At 44.4% G+C, this 15,420-nt stretch overlaps 1 protein-coding gene across 2 annotated transcripts in view; it reads right to left on the bottom strand.

Annotated features, from left to right (window-relative positions):
• Nucleotides 1–15,204, bottom strand: part of UBE2A (ubiquitin conjugating enzyme E2 A) — a 53,133-nt gene extending 37,929 nt beyond the window's left edge. Inside the window, exons 1-3 of one of the 2 annotated variants that reach the window (XM_029607609.1) lie at nt 14,617–15,204; nt 14,263–14,343; nt 13,916–13,941 (exon numbers count right to left, since the gene is read on the bottom strand). In XM_029607609.1, coding sequence (XP_029463469.1) covers nt 13,916–13,941; nt 14,263–14,343; nt 14,617–14,660 — 151 coding nt within the window. In that variant the 5' untranslated portion in view covers nt 14,661–15,204. The remainder of the gene's footprint in view (nt 1–13,915; nt 13,942–14,262; nt 14,344–14,616) is intronic. The other variant, XM_029607608.1, reaches the window with a different exon arrangement.
• Nucleotides 15,205–15,420: the final 216 nt, after the last annotated feature.

Genomic DNA, 15,420 nt, shown 5'->3' with positions numbered 1-15,420 from the left:
AGGAGCTGGGGCCTGAGGGCGCAAAATGGCCAGGAGATTAGGGAGAGAGTGGAAGGGACTCTTAGATGCAGAATTTCCCTAGAAATTCACTGTAAGAAATAACTTTTTTCTGTATTATCTTAAAATGTAATTAAAGACTCAAGTAAATTGTGTTATTTTGACCAATATAAAGTTTGCAGAATTTTAAGTTTTTGTGCACAGAATTCTCCCAGGAGTAGTTCATATTGTCTACATGTTACCCACAATAAAAAGCTGCCCACCCTTAGCCTCAGCAATAGAGCTGATGGTGCCAAATATTCGGGTGAGGTCAAACACCTCTGGTGTACCTGTTCATGGATACAGTGCAGCAGGACACAGATCACATGAACTAATGAAAAATTAAAATTACAGTTAGGTGGAGCCCGGGAGGAAAAAAAGGAGATAGTGTATTCTATTTTTATGCCAAAAAGTCTCGATTTAAATTTGAAAGGTATGCAAAGAGTCCACAAAAAACTGGAAGAACAAGAAATATAATCAAAGGACAAGCTGCAAAAAGCAACTGATGAAAATTTATGAGTTTGACCAGACAAATCAAGGGAGAGATGTACCTAAGTGATAACGCAGAAAGAGATATACTGAGAGAAAAAAGGGGGGGGGGGGGGGGGGGGAAGAGAGGATCTAGAAAGGAGTGCCAGAACAGCCAGCGCAACTGGAGGCACAGTAAACGAGCTAGGAAGTACGGTGAAGAGGAAAGGCAGTTCAAATGACCAGGAGATAGATTAGTAGACGGCTGAGCTCCGGGCTTTCTGGAAATGGATTTGGAAGTTAAATCTGATGCCCCAAGTAAAAAGGCTATGCTTCATCCCCTACAGCAGACCTGGGCAAGGGGCGGCCCGCGGGCTGAATCCGGCCCGCCTACGGTCTGTGACCGGCCCGCCCACTGCTGAGAGCAGACGGGGAATGAGGCACGCTGCCTTCCCTTGCAGAGGGAAGGCAGCAGTTCATTCTCCGCTCCCTCGCTCCCCGATTGGCCGGCCAATCGGGGAGCGAGGGAGCGGAGAATGAACTGTTTGTTTTTTTTACAGCGTCCGGTGGGGGGGGGGGGGGGGGGGGAGTGACTCGAGCGAAGGCACGCTGCCCGATTGGCCGGTGCTGGGCAAGCACCGGCCAATCGGACAGCGTGCCTTCGCTCGAGTTTCTTTCCTACATACCGTATTTTTCGCTCCATAAGACACACTTTTTTCCCCCCAAAGTGGGGGGGAAATGTATGTGCGTCTTATGGAGCGAATATTAAAAAAAAAAAAAAAAAAAAATCTAACAAACCCCCCCACCCTCCTGACTCCCCCAAGACCTGCCGACTTAACTACAAACCCCCCACCCTCCTGACCCCCCCCCCCCCCCAAGGCCTGCCAAACGTCCCTGGTGGTCCAGCGGGGGTCCGGGAACGATCTCCTGGGTGTGGGCCGTCGGCTGCCAGTAAACAAAATGGCGCCGACGGCCCTTTGCCCTCACTATGTCACTGGGACCGACCAGCGGTCAGTCCCAGTGACATAGTGAGGGCAAAGGGCCCTCATAGAGAGAGAGAGAGACAGAGACAAAGGGCCCTCATAGAGAGAGACAGAGACAAAGGGCCCTCATAGAGAGAGAGAGAAAGTGAAAGTGATTAGTCCTCACTCAGAGCCTTCCCCTAAGTATACATTCCATGTCTTAATAAATCGATAGTTTCACTTTTCCCTCTACCCCTCCTTCAGCCATCCCTCCCCCCCCCCTTTGCAGGCTTGTAACCCCACAAGTCCAGCTACTACTACTCTTTTTACTCTTGTTATTCCAAGTTATGTTTATCCAAGTTGTTCGCCTCCCTGTTCAATGTAAGACAATTTTTGTCGTTGTTTGCTTGCCCGTTGGAATGTAAACCGAAGTGATAAGTAACTCTGTTACCTGAACTTCGGTATATAAAATCTATAAATAAGTAAGTTATGAGAGTGAGAAGACGATATATGTAAGTAGAACACTGGAGTGGGAAGCCTGTGTGTGTGTGTGTGTGTATGGCATGAGAGAAACTGTTCAGGAAGGTGACTGGTGTGTGTGTGCCAAAGATTGTTTGGGAGATGATTGGTGTGTGAGACACAGAAACTCGTCATAGGGGCATGACTGGTATGGGGTGTGTGTGAGAGACATGGGCACTAAGGAAGAGGACCATAAGTATAGAGCTTAGCTTCTACTTCTGCTTCTGGTGTGTGCCACGGCCTGCAGGGAAGGGGAGTAGGAGAGCTGCTGGAGGGGGTAAGTAAAGGTGGCTTTAAGTTTATTTTTCTTGACTGCCATTTTAATTGTGTGATGTCTGCTTTTTTGAAATATTTTATTGGTGTTTGGAGAATGTTTAATAGTTTTTATGAGTTTTTAATTGTTGGATGTTATTCTGTTCATAGCTGTTTTGAAACATTTATTCTGCTTATTAGTATAGTTTTACAATTATTTCTGTGAGGGGATCTATAGTGCTTGCTAGTTCTGTTTTCCTAATAAGAGGTGTATTGGTTTTTAGGACCTGATTTAATATTTGTAGTGTTGCATTTTCATAGATAGGGTTGCTCCTGTTTGAGTGTATTCCATAATACAGGTGTAACTGTGTGCGGATTAGTTTATGTGCATTACTACAGATCCTGGGAGTATGTTAGGTCGGTTCTGTGTCTGTTACCGAGATGAGATATTTTGCTAGCATGTAAGCGTTTGTATCGGTCTTATTTGTTGTGTTTTCTCAGAGGACATGCATTGGTGGTAAACTGCTGTCTTTTCATAAGTAGGGCTATTGAGAACTGAGTTAATTATATTAGTCCGGCCCTCTAAAACCATCCCAATTTCTCATGCGGCCCCATGGGAAAATTAATTGCCCACCCCTGCCCTACAGCAATGCCCTTGATAGCGATGATCATTCAGAACTTTGCAATGTACCAGAAAGAAGTCTTCACACCAAGCAAGAGGCTACAGGAAATACAGAATACGGAGAAAATAGAGACAGCTTTCTCAAAATGGTGAGCTTGTATGAATAAATCTAAATGCCAAGAAAAGGCTGCCCCCTAGCATCTGTCCTGCCATGCACCATGGAACTTCAATTCACTCTTCCAAGGAAAGATGTCAGCAACTTTATAGCCGTAGTGCTGTTAAGAAATGGCTCCCCATCAGAAATAAAAATGGGCCTACAACCAGTTTATCATGCTGGTGGGGCACAATAATTTTATCACTTTCTAGTTCCTAGGTCAATCAAATTACTTCAAAAAATGTGACCAGCCATAACTGTCAATTTTCAGGCAAGCAAAATTAAGAACTTGGGTAATAAATTCTCTATGATAATTCAGCTACTAGTTAAAACAGGTAAAAATTAAAATCCCTTTTTACATTCCAATGTGTATTTTATTTGAGAAGCCAATACAACTTAAAGACTCTCTAAGGTGCTTCTACCTAGAAACATAGGAATGGACGGTTCTGCTGTGCTGAGCCATCTCAGAAACCTCATGCAAACCATCAGTTCACCATGAACAACTGAAAACAAAAGTTATTAGGAAAGGAATGACAATGGCAATATGCCTCTGTACCACTCCATGGTGAGACTGTGTACAATTCTGCTCACTGCATCTAAAAAAACATATACTGGAAGAGTGCAGAGAAGGGTGACCAACATGATAAAAAGGCATGGAGCTCACTATGAGGAAAGGCTAAAGAGGTTAAAGCTGTTCAGCCTGGAGTCATGAGAAGACTACAACAGAAATACAAACCAGTTTGCTCTTAAAAAAAAAAAAAGGTACAAGGACTTTGGAACATGCTATTAAGTTAAGTAGCACATTTAAAACAAATCTAGAAAACAGTTAAGCCCTGGAACTCACTGTTGGAAGATGTGGTAAAGGCAAGTAGCATAGCTGAGTTTAAATAAATAAGATTTGGACAAGTTCTTGGAGGAAAGGTCCTTAAACCATTATGAAGCAGGTAAACTTGGGGGGAGGGGGGACCAAAACCCTACTTATCCCGGGGCATTAGCAGCATGGGATCCTGCCAGGTACTTGTAGCCTGGATTGGCACAGGATGCTGGGCTTGTTGGACCCAGTCTGATCCAGAATGGCAAGTCTTATGCTCTTGAAGTCAGGCAAAAAGACAGTAAAATACACAGGACATGAATATATTTTTCAAAGGTGTCCATCTCAAAAAGGTGGAAACATTTAGAAAGCTTGGCCATCAACTAACACATTTTGTTTTTAAAGGAACTAGGGCCAGAAGTTTTTCTTGTAAACTTCTATTTATTGGATCTTTTTGGTCACTGCCCCCCCTTTCTCGGTCTATATTTCAGATTTGTTTTCATTTTTACTCATGTTGTCTTGAGACTTTTTTTGCTTGCCTCTCCCTTATGTTGTTTTCTCCTCTTTCACCAGTCCCTTCCATCTATGAGGGAAGGAGCAGACAGACCCTCTTCCTTTTTCCAGCCTAGGCCCACTGTAAGCTATGGCTGCAGCTGCTTCTATGGGGTTAGATCCAGGCACACCCTGGGATCTTCCATCCTAACTTAAAAAAAAAAAAACACACATGTAAAACTACAGCAATACACCTTAAGATTAGCGAACGCACCTCTAGAAATAATCCTGAAAGACGACAGACAAGAAACTGGCTATTTGATATTGTAAAGAACTGCACAAGCACTGCTGCTTAAATTATGGTATATTACCATAAACAAGAGGACCAGCCTTCATGGGAAATTTTTCCAATATCTCATTTGAATAAAACTTTTTTTTTTTTTTAAGTTATAAGAGCACAGTCTTAGTTTCCAAGAAATCAAACTTCACGATACTCATCTAGGTTTCACATAATATTTGCTACTTTCGCAGCATCCAATCCTCATGCTTACAAGCAACCCAGCTAAATGCTTTCCTAATGATCAACTCATCCATTACAATGGCTATCCTAACCCATCTCTCCTGGGCATAGACCCTTGGAGCCACATCCTTGGTACAAGAGGATAAAGCATCAGCAGGAGGGCAGGTCATAAGAACATGCCATACTGGGTCAGACCAAGGGTCCATCAAGCCCAGCATCCTGTTTCCAACAGTGGCCAATCTAGGCTACAAGTACCTAGCTACAGGATCATTTCCTATTACCCCAAGGTATATGGTCTCTTGCCACATGACTTTGCACCTCCAAAGCAACACAAAACTGCTAGCCTGGAGTTGGGTCTGCTCTACTGTATCCTTGAAAGTTTCCCTTACATATCTTTGTCTAGCTCAGCTCCTTCAAATCTGCCCTTCTGCCTTCATAGATCAGACTCACTGTGAGAGCCAGGAGATTTCTATACCAGGTGTACGCCAAACTTTCACCAAGTAGATATCAGACGTGGCACTCTGTGAAAGACCAGATAGATCCCATTTTGTTGCCGGGCTTGTGTCTGCATCTTAGAGTTGCTAAAGTCTTGAAAGGTAATTAAGAAGTATCTCTCAATTTAAGGTTTGGCTTTTTTTTTTTTTTTTTTTTTTAAGTGTCTTAAGTATGATTTTTAAATGTTATTACTGAGTGACTAAAGAACAGCAATAGCACTAAAATTAGTCACACTAAAATCAGAGTTAACTGAAAGTTATTCTGAAATCACTAATTGACTTATTTTGAAGATTTTCCTCCTAGTGAAGGTAATTTACATTTCACTTTTTGCCAGATATGGCCTCAAAGCAGATTACAAATCTCCTCATCGCCATACCAAACACCATCTCAAAACCAATTGCAGAAATTATCAACACATCCCTTTCTCAAGGTTTAGTTCCTAACCAGTTAAAATTGGCAATACTTAAACCATTACTAAAGAAACCAAACGCTTGCCCATCAGACCCAGCTAACTTTAGACCCATCGCAAACTTACCACTTATCGCCAAACTGATTGAAAAAATTGTCAACAAGCAACTGTCAGATTACTTGGAAGATCATAACATTCTATCCCCAGCTCAATATGGATTCCGAAAATGACTAAACACCGAATCTCTCTTACTATCTCTCACTGACACAATCCTCGTTAATATGGAGCATAAACAATCATACCTGCTTATTCTTCTAGATCTTTCCGCTGCATTTGACACGGTAAAACACTCCACTCTAATAGACCAACTAGCCAACATAGGGATCAAAGGCACAGCCCTTAGTTGGTTCCATTCCTTCTTAAGCAACAGATTCTACAAAGTAAGGATAAACAAAGAATCGCATCCAATCTTGACAGAGCAAGGAGTCCCACAAGGATCATCACTTTCACCCACCCTCTTCAATATTTACCTCCTCCCTCTCTGCCATCTACTCTCAAACCTTAAGCTCACCTATTACCTATATGCAGACGACATACAAATCCTCCTTCCGATTACAGAATCCCTTCAAAAAACCATCACTTACTGGAACGAATGCCTACAGCCCATCAAAAACCTACTCTCAAGCCTCAACTTAGTAGTGAATGCTAATAAAATCGAAATGCTCATTGTCTCCCAGGATCCACGCACAATCTCTTCCAGCCTTTCTCTACCAAACACAAACAACTCATTCTCATCTGACGTCAGAGACCTTGGAGCATGGCTTGATAATCATCTAAACCTAAAAAAGTTCGTAAACAATACCACAAAGGACTGCTTTTACAAACTGCAAGTCCTCAAAAAACTTAAACCCCTCCTTCACTTCTCCGACTTCAGGCTACTACTACAATCCATCATTCTTTCTAAGCTAGACTATTGCAATTCCCTGCTACTTGGTATACCCGCCAACACCATCAAACCATTACAGATGGTTCAGAATTCAGCGGCTAGAATTCTAACTAGCACTAACAAAAAAGATCATATCACCCCAATCCTCCGGAACTTACATTGGCTACCCATTAAACAAAGGATACTCTATAAGGTACTCACTATCATCCATAAAGCGACAAACAAACTAGCTCCCATCACATTAAGCTCGCAACTACAACTACACACTTCCTCCAGACCAATCAGAAGCGCATACAGAGGAACACTGCTTGCTCCACAAATAAAATCATCATTGAGCAAACGAGCGCTATCTTCAGCAGGCCCACACCTATGGAACACGCTTCCCCCAGATCTTAGACTAGAACCCAGTCATCAAGAATTCAAAAAAAGACTGAAGACTTTTCTCTTCCAACAAGCTTTCCCAGACGCTTAAGTGACAGACAGACTCCCTAATTACTAAGTATCCTAATTACCCTAATTATGGTCACTGTATCCAGTACTAATTCTAAAATATCTACAACTGGACAATTATCTTTGAGATCAAAAATTTACTTTATTTCATATATATATTTGGCATTGCTTATATTTATATTTATTGCTACGTTAAATAGTTATACTGCTTATATAATATATTATATTTCTTTACTTATTACTATTTATTACCAGTTAAACTATTATTTCTTTATTTAGCTCTATGTTAAATTGTCAACCAGTTATACTGTTCCATATGTTCTACTGTTCCATGTAAAGCTCAGCTCTCTGTTGAGCAGTTCTTCGTTTTATGTAAACCGGAGTGATTTGTAGTCCCTACAAGAACTTCGGTATATAAAAATTAAAAATAAATAAATAAATAACAGATAATTTAAGAGTAAACAGATATAGTAACGGTTAGTTTACTTAACAGTGAGAACCACTGTAATGGCATAAGATCTAGGTGTGGGGAAAGTTATTTCTATTGCACTAACTGGGGGAACGCTTGGTTGAATAGCAATACCTTAGCTTTCTTCTGGAAAGCAAGGTAGTGGAACCTCATTCCAAAACTTGGGAGCATAGCACATGAAGGTTCTTAGTTTTGTGCAGTTCAAAATGGCTGAATTCAGGGGTACGGAGAAAAGAAACTCTTGTGAGGATGGCAGCTCCCTGACAGGTGTATAGAAGGTAAGGAGAGGAGCACGATTCTCCGGGGCCTGTTTAACACCAAATTTAAACACAAAGCAGAGTGTTTTGAATGGTAACCAGTGTTTGTAAAGGATGGATCATATGTAGTTGATAACTTGGCCCCTATCAGGATTCTAGCCTCTGTTTTGTGAAATTTGGTAGTGTGTTTCAAGCAGGTCTAGGAAATACCATTTAAAAGAGAGACAATCTAGGTGACTGATAAGTGCATGGATAACCAACATCTGGTTATGCCGATAGAAGTAATTGCACAGTTGCTGAATCTGGAGAAGATACATGAAGGATACTCACTATCTTAGAGATGTGAGATTCCATAGTAAGATTAGGATCAAATTGGACCCTAGCTTTGAATAGAGTTGATTGCAGGAGGGTGCCTGACAGAGAGGGTATGGACTTTAAGAGAGTGGCCTCAATGGCTTAGCCGAGAAGCTCAGATTTGGAGGGATTAAGTTTGAGGCTACCACTGTCAGTCATTGATATTGGCAATGGGAGAGGATTGGTCGGATCCAAGTTTAACGTAAAATTGACCGTCATCGCTGAAGATTCTAGTTGCAGATAGGATAGATGTAAATGTTAGCGCATTGGGGTACTTCACAGAGGAGGCTTTTTGGAGTGGATTGTTGATTAGCCCACATGACAGACTGAATTTTGCTGGACAAAAAAAAAAAAAAAAAAAAAAGATTCACACCAAAGGTAATACCTTTGATGCCAATTTTCATAGGCCCTGAACCATAAGGCTGTGATGAACTGCGTCGAAGGCTGCAGAAAGCTCTTTTTAAATGTTTATAGTCCGCCTATATTGAAAATTCTATGCTAAGTGGATCACAATTTGAAATAGTTTCATAAGACAAAGAAATTCACATTCACAAGAATAAAATTAGTAAAAAACGAGACTAACAGTAGTAATTCTTACCCCTCGACAACCCCACATTTTACCTGCTCTCTAGATGTATTTATTTTATTATGGATCTCATTGGTCATGTCTACAGAACTGATTCAGTGCCAAGACCCTTCCTGAAGCCAGACTGGTGGAGGTGTAAGATGTTTTACTTTTCAAGGAAATCAAGACAGCTTTGACTAGTTTGGATAAGAAGGGAGGCTGCAGACTGGGTGGTAGTAAATTATTTTGGGATCAGAGCTTTTTTTTCACGATCAGTTAGATTACTGCTGTTTTAGGCGGGTCATGAAATAAGCCTTGGGATAAGATACCATTGATTATATTGGAAAGTCATGGGGCTAGATCATGCTTTAGACTATGAATGAACCTTGGGGAAATTGGGTGTAGAAGGCTGAGGGACTGGTTGATTTTCTGGAGGATATTTTCCACTTCTTGAGGGGTGAGGGCTCTGGTGTTGTCTGATGGGAGATGAGGCGCTTCTTCAGATGTGGATGGATGGATGGGAGTTGTCAAAAAATAGAATGTATCGCTAGGATCTTGTCTGTGAAAAGATTTGGCAAGAGTCCTCTGCTGTGTGGGGGGCCCCCACCCCCCTGTGGTGGTGGACATGGCTTGGGGGAGGTATGAGAGTTTCTGTACTAGTTCAAATAGTTTACTCAGACAGTTCACAGACAAGCCGCCACTGGACGCGCGTTTTCCCTTACCCCTTATTCAGTAAGGAGCCGAAAAAGCACGTCCAATCCGCCGAACCTAGTAGCACCCGCAACATGCAAATGCATGTTGATGGCCCTATTAGGTATTCCCGCACATTTTGCTTTCAGAAATTAGCGCCTACCCAAAGATAGGCGCTAATTTCTTCGGGCACTGGGAAAGTGCACAGAAAAGCAGTAAAAACTGCTTTTCTGTGCACCCTCTGACTTAACATCATGGCGATATTAAGTCGGAAGTCCCAAAACTTTCCAAAAGTTAAAAAAAAAAAAAAAAAATTTTTAAGTCGGCCAGCGGCTGTCTGGTCGAAAACCAGACGCTCAATTTTGCCAGCGTCCAGTTTCCGAGCCCGTGGCTGTCAGCGGGCTCGAGAACCGGACGCCAGCAAAATTGAGCGTCGGCTGTCAAACCCGCTGACAGCTGCTGCTCCCGTCCAAAAGGAGGTGCTAGGGACGTGCTAATGTCCCTAGCGCCTCATTTTGCCAGATTTTACCGCCGGGCCTCATTTAAATACAGAATCGCGCGCACAGGAGAGCGGCCTGTGCGCGCGCGCTCTCCCACGGACTTTACTGTATCGGCCCGAGAGAGAATTCTAGTCGTTTGGAGATATAGCCCTTTTTTTGCCTGGTAATGGCTGATTCATACTTCTTTGCAAGCTCTTTGTAGTAGTTGTGGCATTTCATGTTTGATTTATGTTTCAACCAGATTCATTCAAGTTGGGCGAAATTGTTGATGTAGGAGACATAGACCCTTGTGGAACTATGGAGAGTTCCTAGGAAGTTTCATTGGCCTGGATTTTAGTGTAACTAGGGTGTTTGTTACTGAAGTTTATTGTTCCACTGTTCGATTAGGACTTCTGGTGGGTCTGTGGGTGTTAAAGAGTTTGAGGTATATTGAGAAAGTGTTTTACACTCACTAGACAGTGGAAAAGTTCCCGAATGGAGGGGGCAAGATGAGTTTGAAGCGGGACAGATTCGGATGGCTTATATCAGGTAATGATCTGATCATGAGATAGGGCAAGAGTCCAAAATTCTCTTATATTGCACGATTCCACTGAGGGAATTCTCTGCGTGATGGCTGAAATCTCCAAGAACTAAGAGTTGGCAGGGTAAAGTGGCCATGTCACAGAGGAAGTCTGAGAGTTTAAGAAAAATGAGAGGAGGTGTGTGGGTAGGAATCAAACCAGTGACTACCGTGTTTCCCCGAAAATAAGACATCCCCCAAAAATAAGACCTAGTAGGGATTTTGCCGAATTCTTAAATATAAGACCTCCCCCGAAAGTAAGACATCCCTTGTAAACAGGGGCGGATTGACCTATCGGGGGATCGGGCTTCCCCCGGTGGGCCGGTCAATCCTGTGACGTCATTTTTTAAAATTTTTTTAAAATAAAGTTTCCAAAGTATTAGGGGCAGACGCGAGCAGTGGTATCCGGAGGGGAGCCGATGCGCCCGGGCGCAAGGAGGCTCATGCGGCCGCTGAGCCTCCTTGCCCGAAGAAAAAGATCGCATTCAAATGCGCTGATGCTCTTTCTCCTTCCTGCCTGTGTGGCCCCGGAAGTAAACGTTGCCGGAGCCGCATGGGCAGGAAGGAGAGAGCATCAGCTCGTGCAGAAGAGGAGCCGCCGCGGGCTGCTGCGAATCCCAAGTCGCAGCGGCCCAAGAAGAGGAAGAGGCCCGGTAGCGAGGAAGAGGCCCAAGAAGTTCAGGGCCGCTGCAGAGCCCATCCTGCGGCGACCCGCGAAGAGGAGGCCTGCAGTGGTATCCGGAGGGGAACCGATGCGCCCGGGCGCAAGGAGGCTCATGCGGCCGCGGAGCCTCCTTGCCCGAAGAAAAAGATCGCGCAATCGAATGCGCTGATGCTCGTTCTCCTTCCTGCCTATGCGGCCCTGGAAGTAAACGTTGCCGGAGCCGCGTGGGCAGGAAGGAGAAAGAGCATCAGCTCGTGCAGAAGAGGAGCCGCTGCGGGCTGCTGCGAATCCCAAGTCGCAGCGGCCCAAGAAGAGGAAGAGGCCCGGAAGCAGGACCGAGGAAGAGGCCTGAGAAGTTCAGGGCCGCTGCAGAGCCCATCCTGCGGCGACCCGCGAAGAGGAGGCCCAGAGGTGAGAGAGAGGCTGAGGGTCTGTAGAGGGTGTGTGCGTGCGTGTATGAGATGAGTTGAGAGATTATGTGTGGGAGTGAGGATCTGAATGTTTGCAGAGGCAGCATGTGAGAGCCTCTGTGTGTGAGAGAGAGACAGCGTGTGACGGTGAGAGCCTTTGCTTGAGCAAGACAGCATGTGGGAATGAGAGAGAGCCTGTGTGTGTGAGCGTCAGACAGCATGTGCCAGTGAGAGCCTGTGTGTATGAATGATTGTATGAGAGACAGCATGTGACAGTGAGAGTCTGTGTGTGTGTGTGAGAGAGAGAAATGCATGTGAGAATGAGAACCTGACTGTGTTTGAGGGAAGAAGATGGAGAGAAAAGAAATATGGAAGAAAAAAGGACAATATAAAAGGAATTGGCAAAAAAATAAGAAAGGGAAGGTGGAAAAAAAAAAAACCTGTGACCAACCGATTAGAAAACTAACATCAGCCAGCAAAGGTAAAAAAAAAAAAAATTACTTTTTAGTGATTGGCACATGTAATCTTTGGGAATGTGCAAGAGTAGCACTTTCTCCATGTGGATCTCACAATGTACGAGATCAGCATGGAGGAAGTAGAAGCCCACGGGGCCTGCACAGAGGAGGCAGCAGAATGGGCTTCAGTGTCAGTAGCAGTAACCGGCGCCTCCCCAATAGCCATGCGGCAGCAGTGACAGTGGTAGCAAGATTACTGACATCTGGGGATGGTGGCAGTACCAGTCGGGGGACCCCTTCCAAGCAGTGTGCAGAGGTTCAAAAGCAGCAGAGTCAGCCCAAGCTGACTACCATGAATGCTGCACACTCCTACCTCTCTCTGACAGCACACTGGTGAGGCATGGCTGACGCAGGGGCAGCCAGCAGCTCAACGGTATAAGCGTCCCCTGAAAATAAGGCCTCATGCATCTTTGGTAGCAAAAATTAATATAAGACACTGTCTTATTTTCGGGGAAACAGGGTAATCGCCCAGGAATCAGTACTCACCTTCTCAGATCAAGTAAGTTACTTTTGCAAACTCACAATTCAAATTCTGGTAAACAAATACTAAACTTTTACTGTCTCATAGAATTCAAAGTATTTCCCAGTACACACACAATTCTGACATTGGCAAATACACTACATATAATGATGCAAAGAGCTAGGAGAAATATGAATGCCAGGAGCAAGAAAGTGAACAGAAGGCACCTACTAACAAAATTAATAATAAAAAAAAAAAAATTGAAAATGTCAGTCAGTCATGGATGACTTTAGCTGTTTTCTAACAAATGAAAAGTCTGCAAAGCTGTGAAATACTATATTGTTATGAAAGATTTCTCAATGTTACTTGTGATAAGAACATTGGATTCTGTCTATCCCAAAACAATATTCCATAGTATAAGCAGCAGTAACTTTATGGAGTTTATTGGTGAAGCAGGAACTAGGCCTTTCTGAACCAAACTTGACCAAGGGGGTGTCAAAGATTAAAATGACTAACTATACTGGGGATGCTCTAAGACAGGGCCGGATTTAAGAATTTGGCACCCATAGGCAACACTGGAGGTTTAAGGCAGGGATCCCCCCTCAGAGCTCAGACAGCAGAGAATTCATTCCCAGAGATTGGAAAATGGAGGGAGGTTATTGGTGTGCCATGATGTCTCCTTCAAAAGACAGTAGTTAACAGTCCTAAAGTAAGTGAAAGGAAGCCCTTATTTGGCCTGGGTATTTTATGCCTTTAATATTTGGGGTCCTGGGCACTTGCTATGTTTCCTATGCCTAAATCTGTGCCTGTTCTAAGATTGAGAGAAGCCTAATTTGGAAGGCTATCAAAGCCCTGGGGGCTTTGATAAATCCTGGGGGGGGGGGTGAGGAACACACCTGTTTGAGCCCACATCCCTTTTATATAGAAATGAAGTAGGATTTAAAGATTCATTTCTGGAATCATCTCATAACACATCCCTACAACTCTAAGCTCTATAGAATAGGCACTTTTATTAGAGGTTTTTTTTTTACTTTGTTATTAAGTATTAAAATCCCAATTTACCAAGACTTTTCTCCACTCTGCCAACAAGAAAAATCCTTCAGAAGATCAGATATCAATATTACTATGCTTCTTCCTGGTCTTGCATCATGTTGGGAGGACTTAATGTATACATTTTAACAGTAATAAGAATGAATTTGACAAAGCACAGAGGAAGAATTATCTTTACTATGTTACAGATACAAATACTGTGCATACAGATACCACAACTCGGAATGCTATCTAACCTTGCCAGCAAATGGATACGATAATCTTTAATTTTTGGAAATACACTTACCATCTTCAAAAGGCGTTCCCTCTGGCCTACAAGACAAAACAAATGATAAAACCTTCCAGGTTACGATCAAGCCCCGACTTGGAGTTTCCCCATTTATCTTCTCAGCACTAAAGCTCTTCAGGAACCCAACAAGGGCCCAGCTAGCGCCCACCCTCAAGCCTAGACTCGCGGGTTTAGGTCTCCAAAGCACCATAGTAAGCAACCTATGGGCCTGCCGGTGCCCTCCGCCACAGTCCTCCTACTTCTCTGTGACAGCAACTCCCAAATAAGCTGCTGCTGCCGCCCCCATCCCAAGTCATCGGCGGCGAGAGCAGGAAAACCCCAGGCCCGGTAGGCCGCCGACTCACCCGAATATTACCGCGTTCCACACCATGATGTTGTTTTCAGAGGGTGCTCCGCTCACTCCCGCCGGAGGGTCCTCCTGCAACCTTCGAAAGAAGGAAACAAAGGCTCAGAAAAAAATAATAAAAGAGCGAAATATAAGGCATCCCAGCAGGGCGGCCCCCCCCCCTCCGACAGTTAACAAATCCTTCCCGATTCACGGAAGGGAGTACGCTGGCTAGCCTGCGTAACTCCCACCGAGCTCCAGCCGCTCTACGCTCGGGGGTTTGCGTAACTGCGCCACCGTCCATATTTCCTGCCCCTAAGTCCAGTCTTTAAAAGTCGCCATGTTAAGTGCCTGAAGCGGCCCCGCTCCTCACCTCTTGAAGTCTCTCATTAAGCGCCTTCTCGCTGGGGTTGACATTTGCCCTTTACTTGTGAGGGGCGGGTAAAGGGGGGGGATAGGTGATTCGTTTGGTGGTTGTGGTGGTAGCTGTTGTTTATAAGAGGTGGCGTACAGAAGATTCAAATTAAAAAAACAGGAACAAAACGTAAACCCCCCCCCAAAAAAATTATAATAACGATCCACTCCCGGATCTGCGCTTTCCTCCGCCACCGCCGAGCCTGGCAAAGCGCTACGTAATTAAACAACAAAAAAAAAAAAAGTCCCGGTTGCACTACCGGCCCGCAGTTCCGCGGAGAGCCGAGGGGTGCAGGACCGTACCACTTCCCCGGCACAGGCAGGGGGAGGGAGAGCAGGTCGAGCTTCCTCCTCTTCCGTCTGCTTCAGCGCTCCCTCTGCTTGTAGGGGCTGGAGTTCGTTGGCCGTGGGGCTGACGAACCGAAGGGCGGCCTCTCTTTTACCAAGGACTATTTTCCCTTCGGTGGGAAAGGTTTTGCTGGCCTGGCGTCGGTCTACCTCCTCTCTCTCTCTTTCCCCCCCATCCCCCTCCCCTGCCAGATAATATTCCCTGGGCCGCGATGCTGGCAGTGACGTCACTATCCCGCCCGCCCATTGACAATCGGGAGGACGTCAGTGAGCTGCAAGAAGCGGTGGGCGGGGTTGTCGCGAGCCGGCCGCGGGTGGAATGGGGCTTGATATAAAACACCGGGAAATCCTAAATAAAAAAAATAGTTGGGAACGTTCATCACTTACATTTATTTTTCTATTATTATTATTATTG

This window comes from Rhinatrema bivittatum, chromosome 6 (genome assembly GCF_901001135.1).
Source record: "Rhinatrema bivittatum chromosome 6, aRhiBiv1.1, whole genome shotgun sequence".
Classification (NCBI taxonomy): Eukaryota; Metazoa; Chordata; class Amphibia; order Gymnophiona; family Rhinatrematidae; genus Rhinatrema; species Rhinatrema bivittatum.
This window is presented reverse-complemented; position numbering and strand designations above follow the sequence as displayed.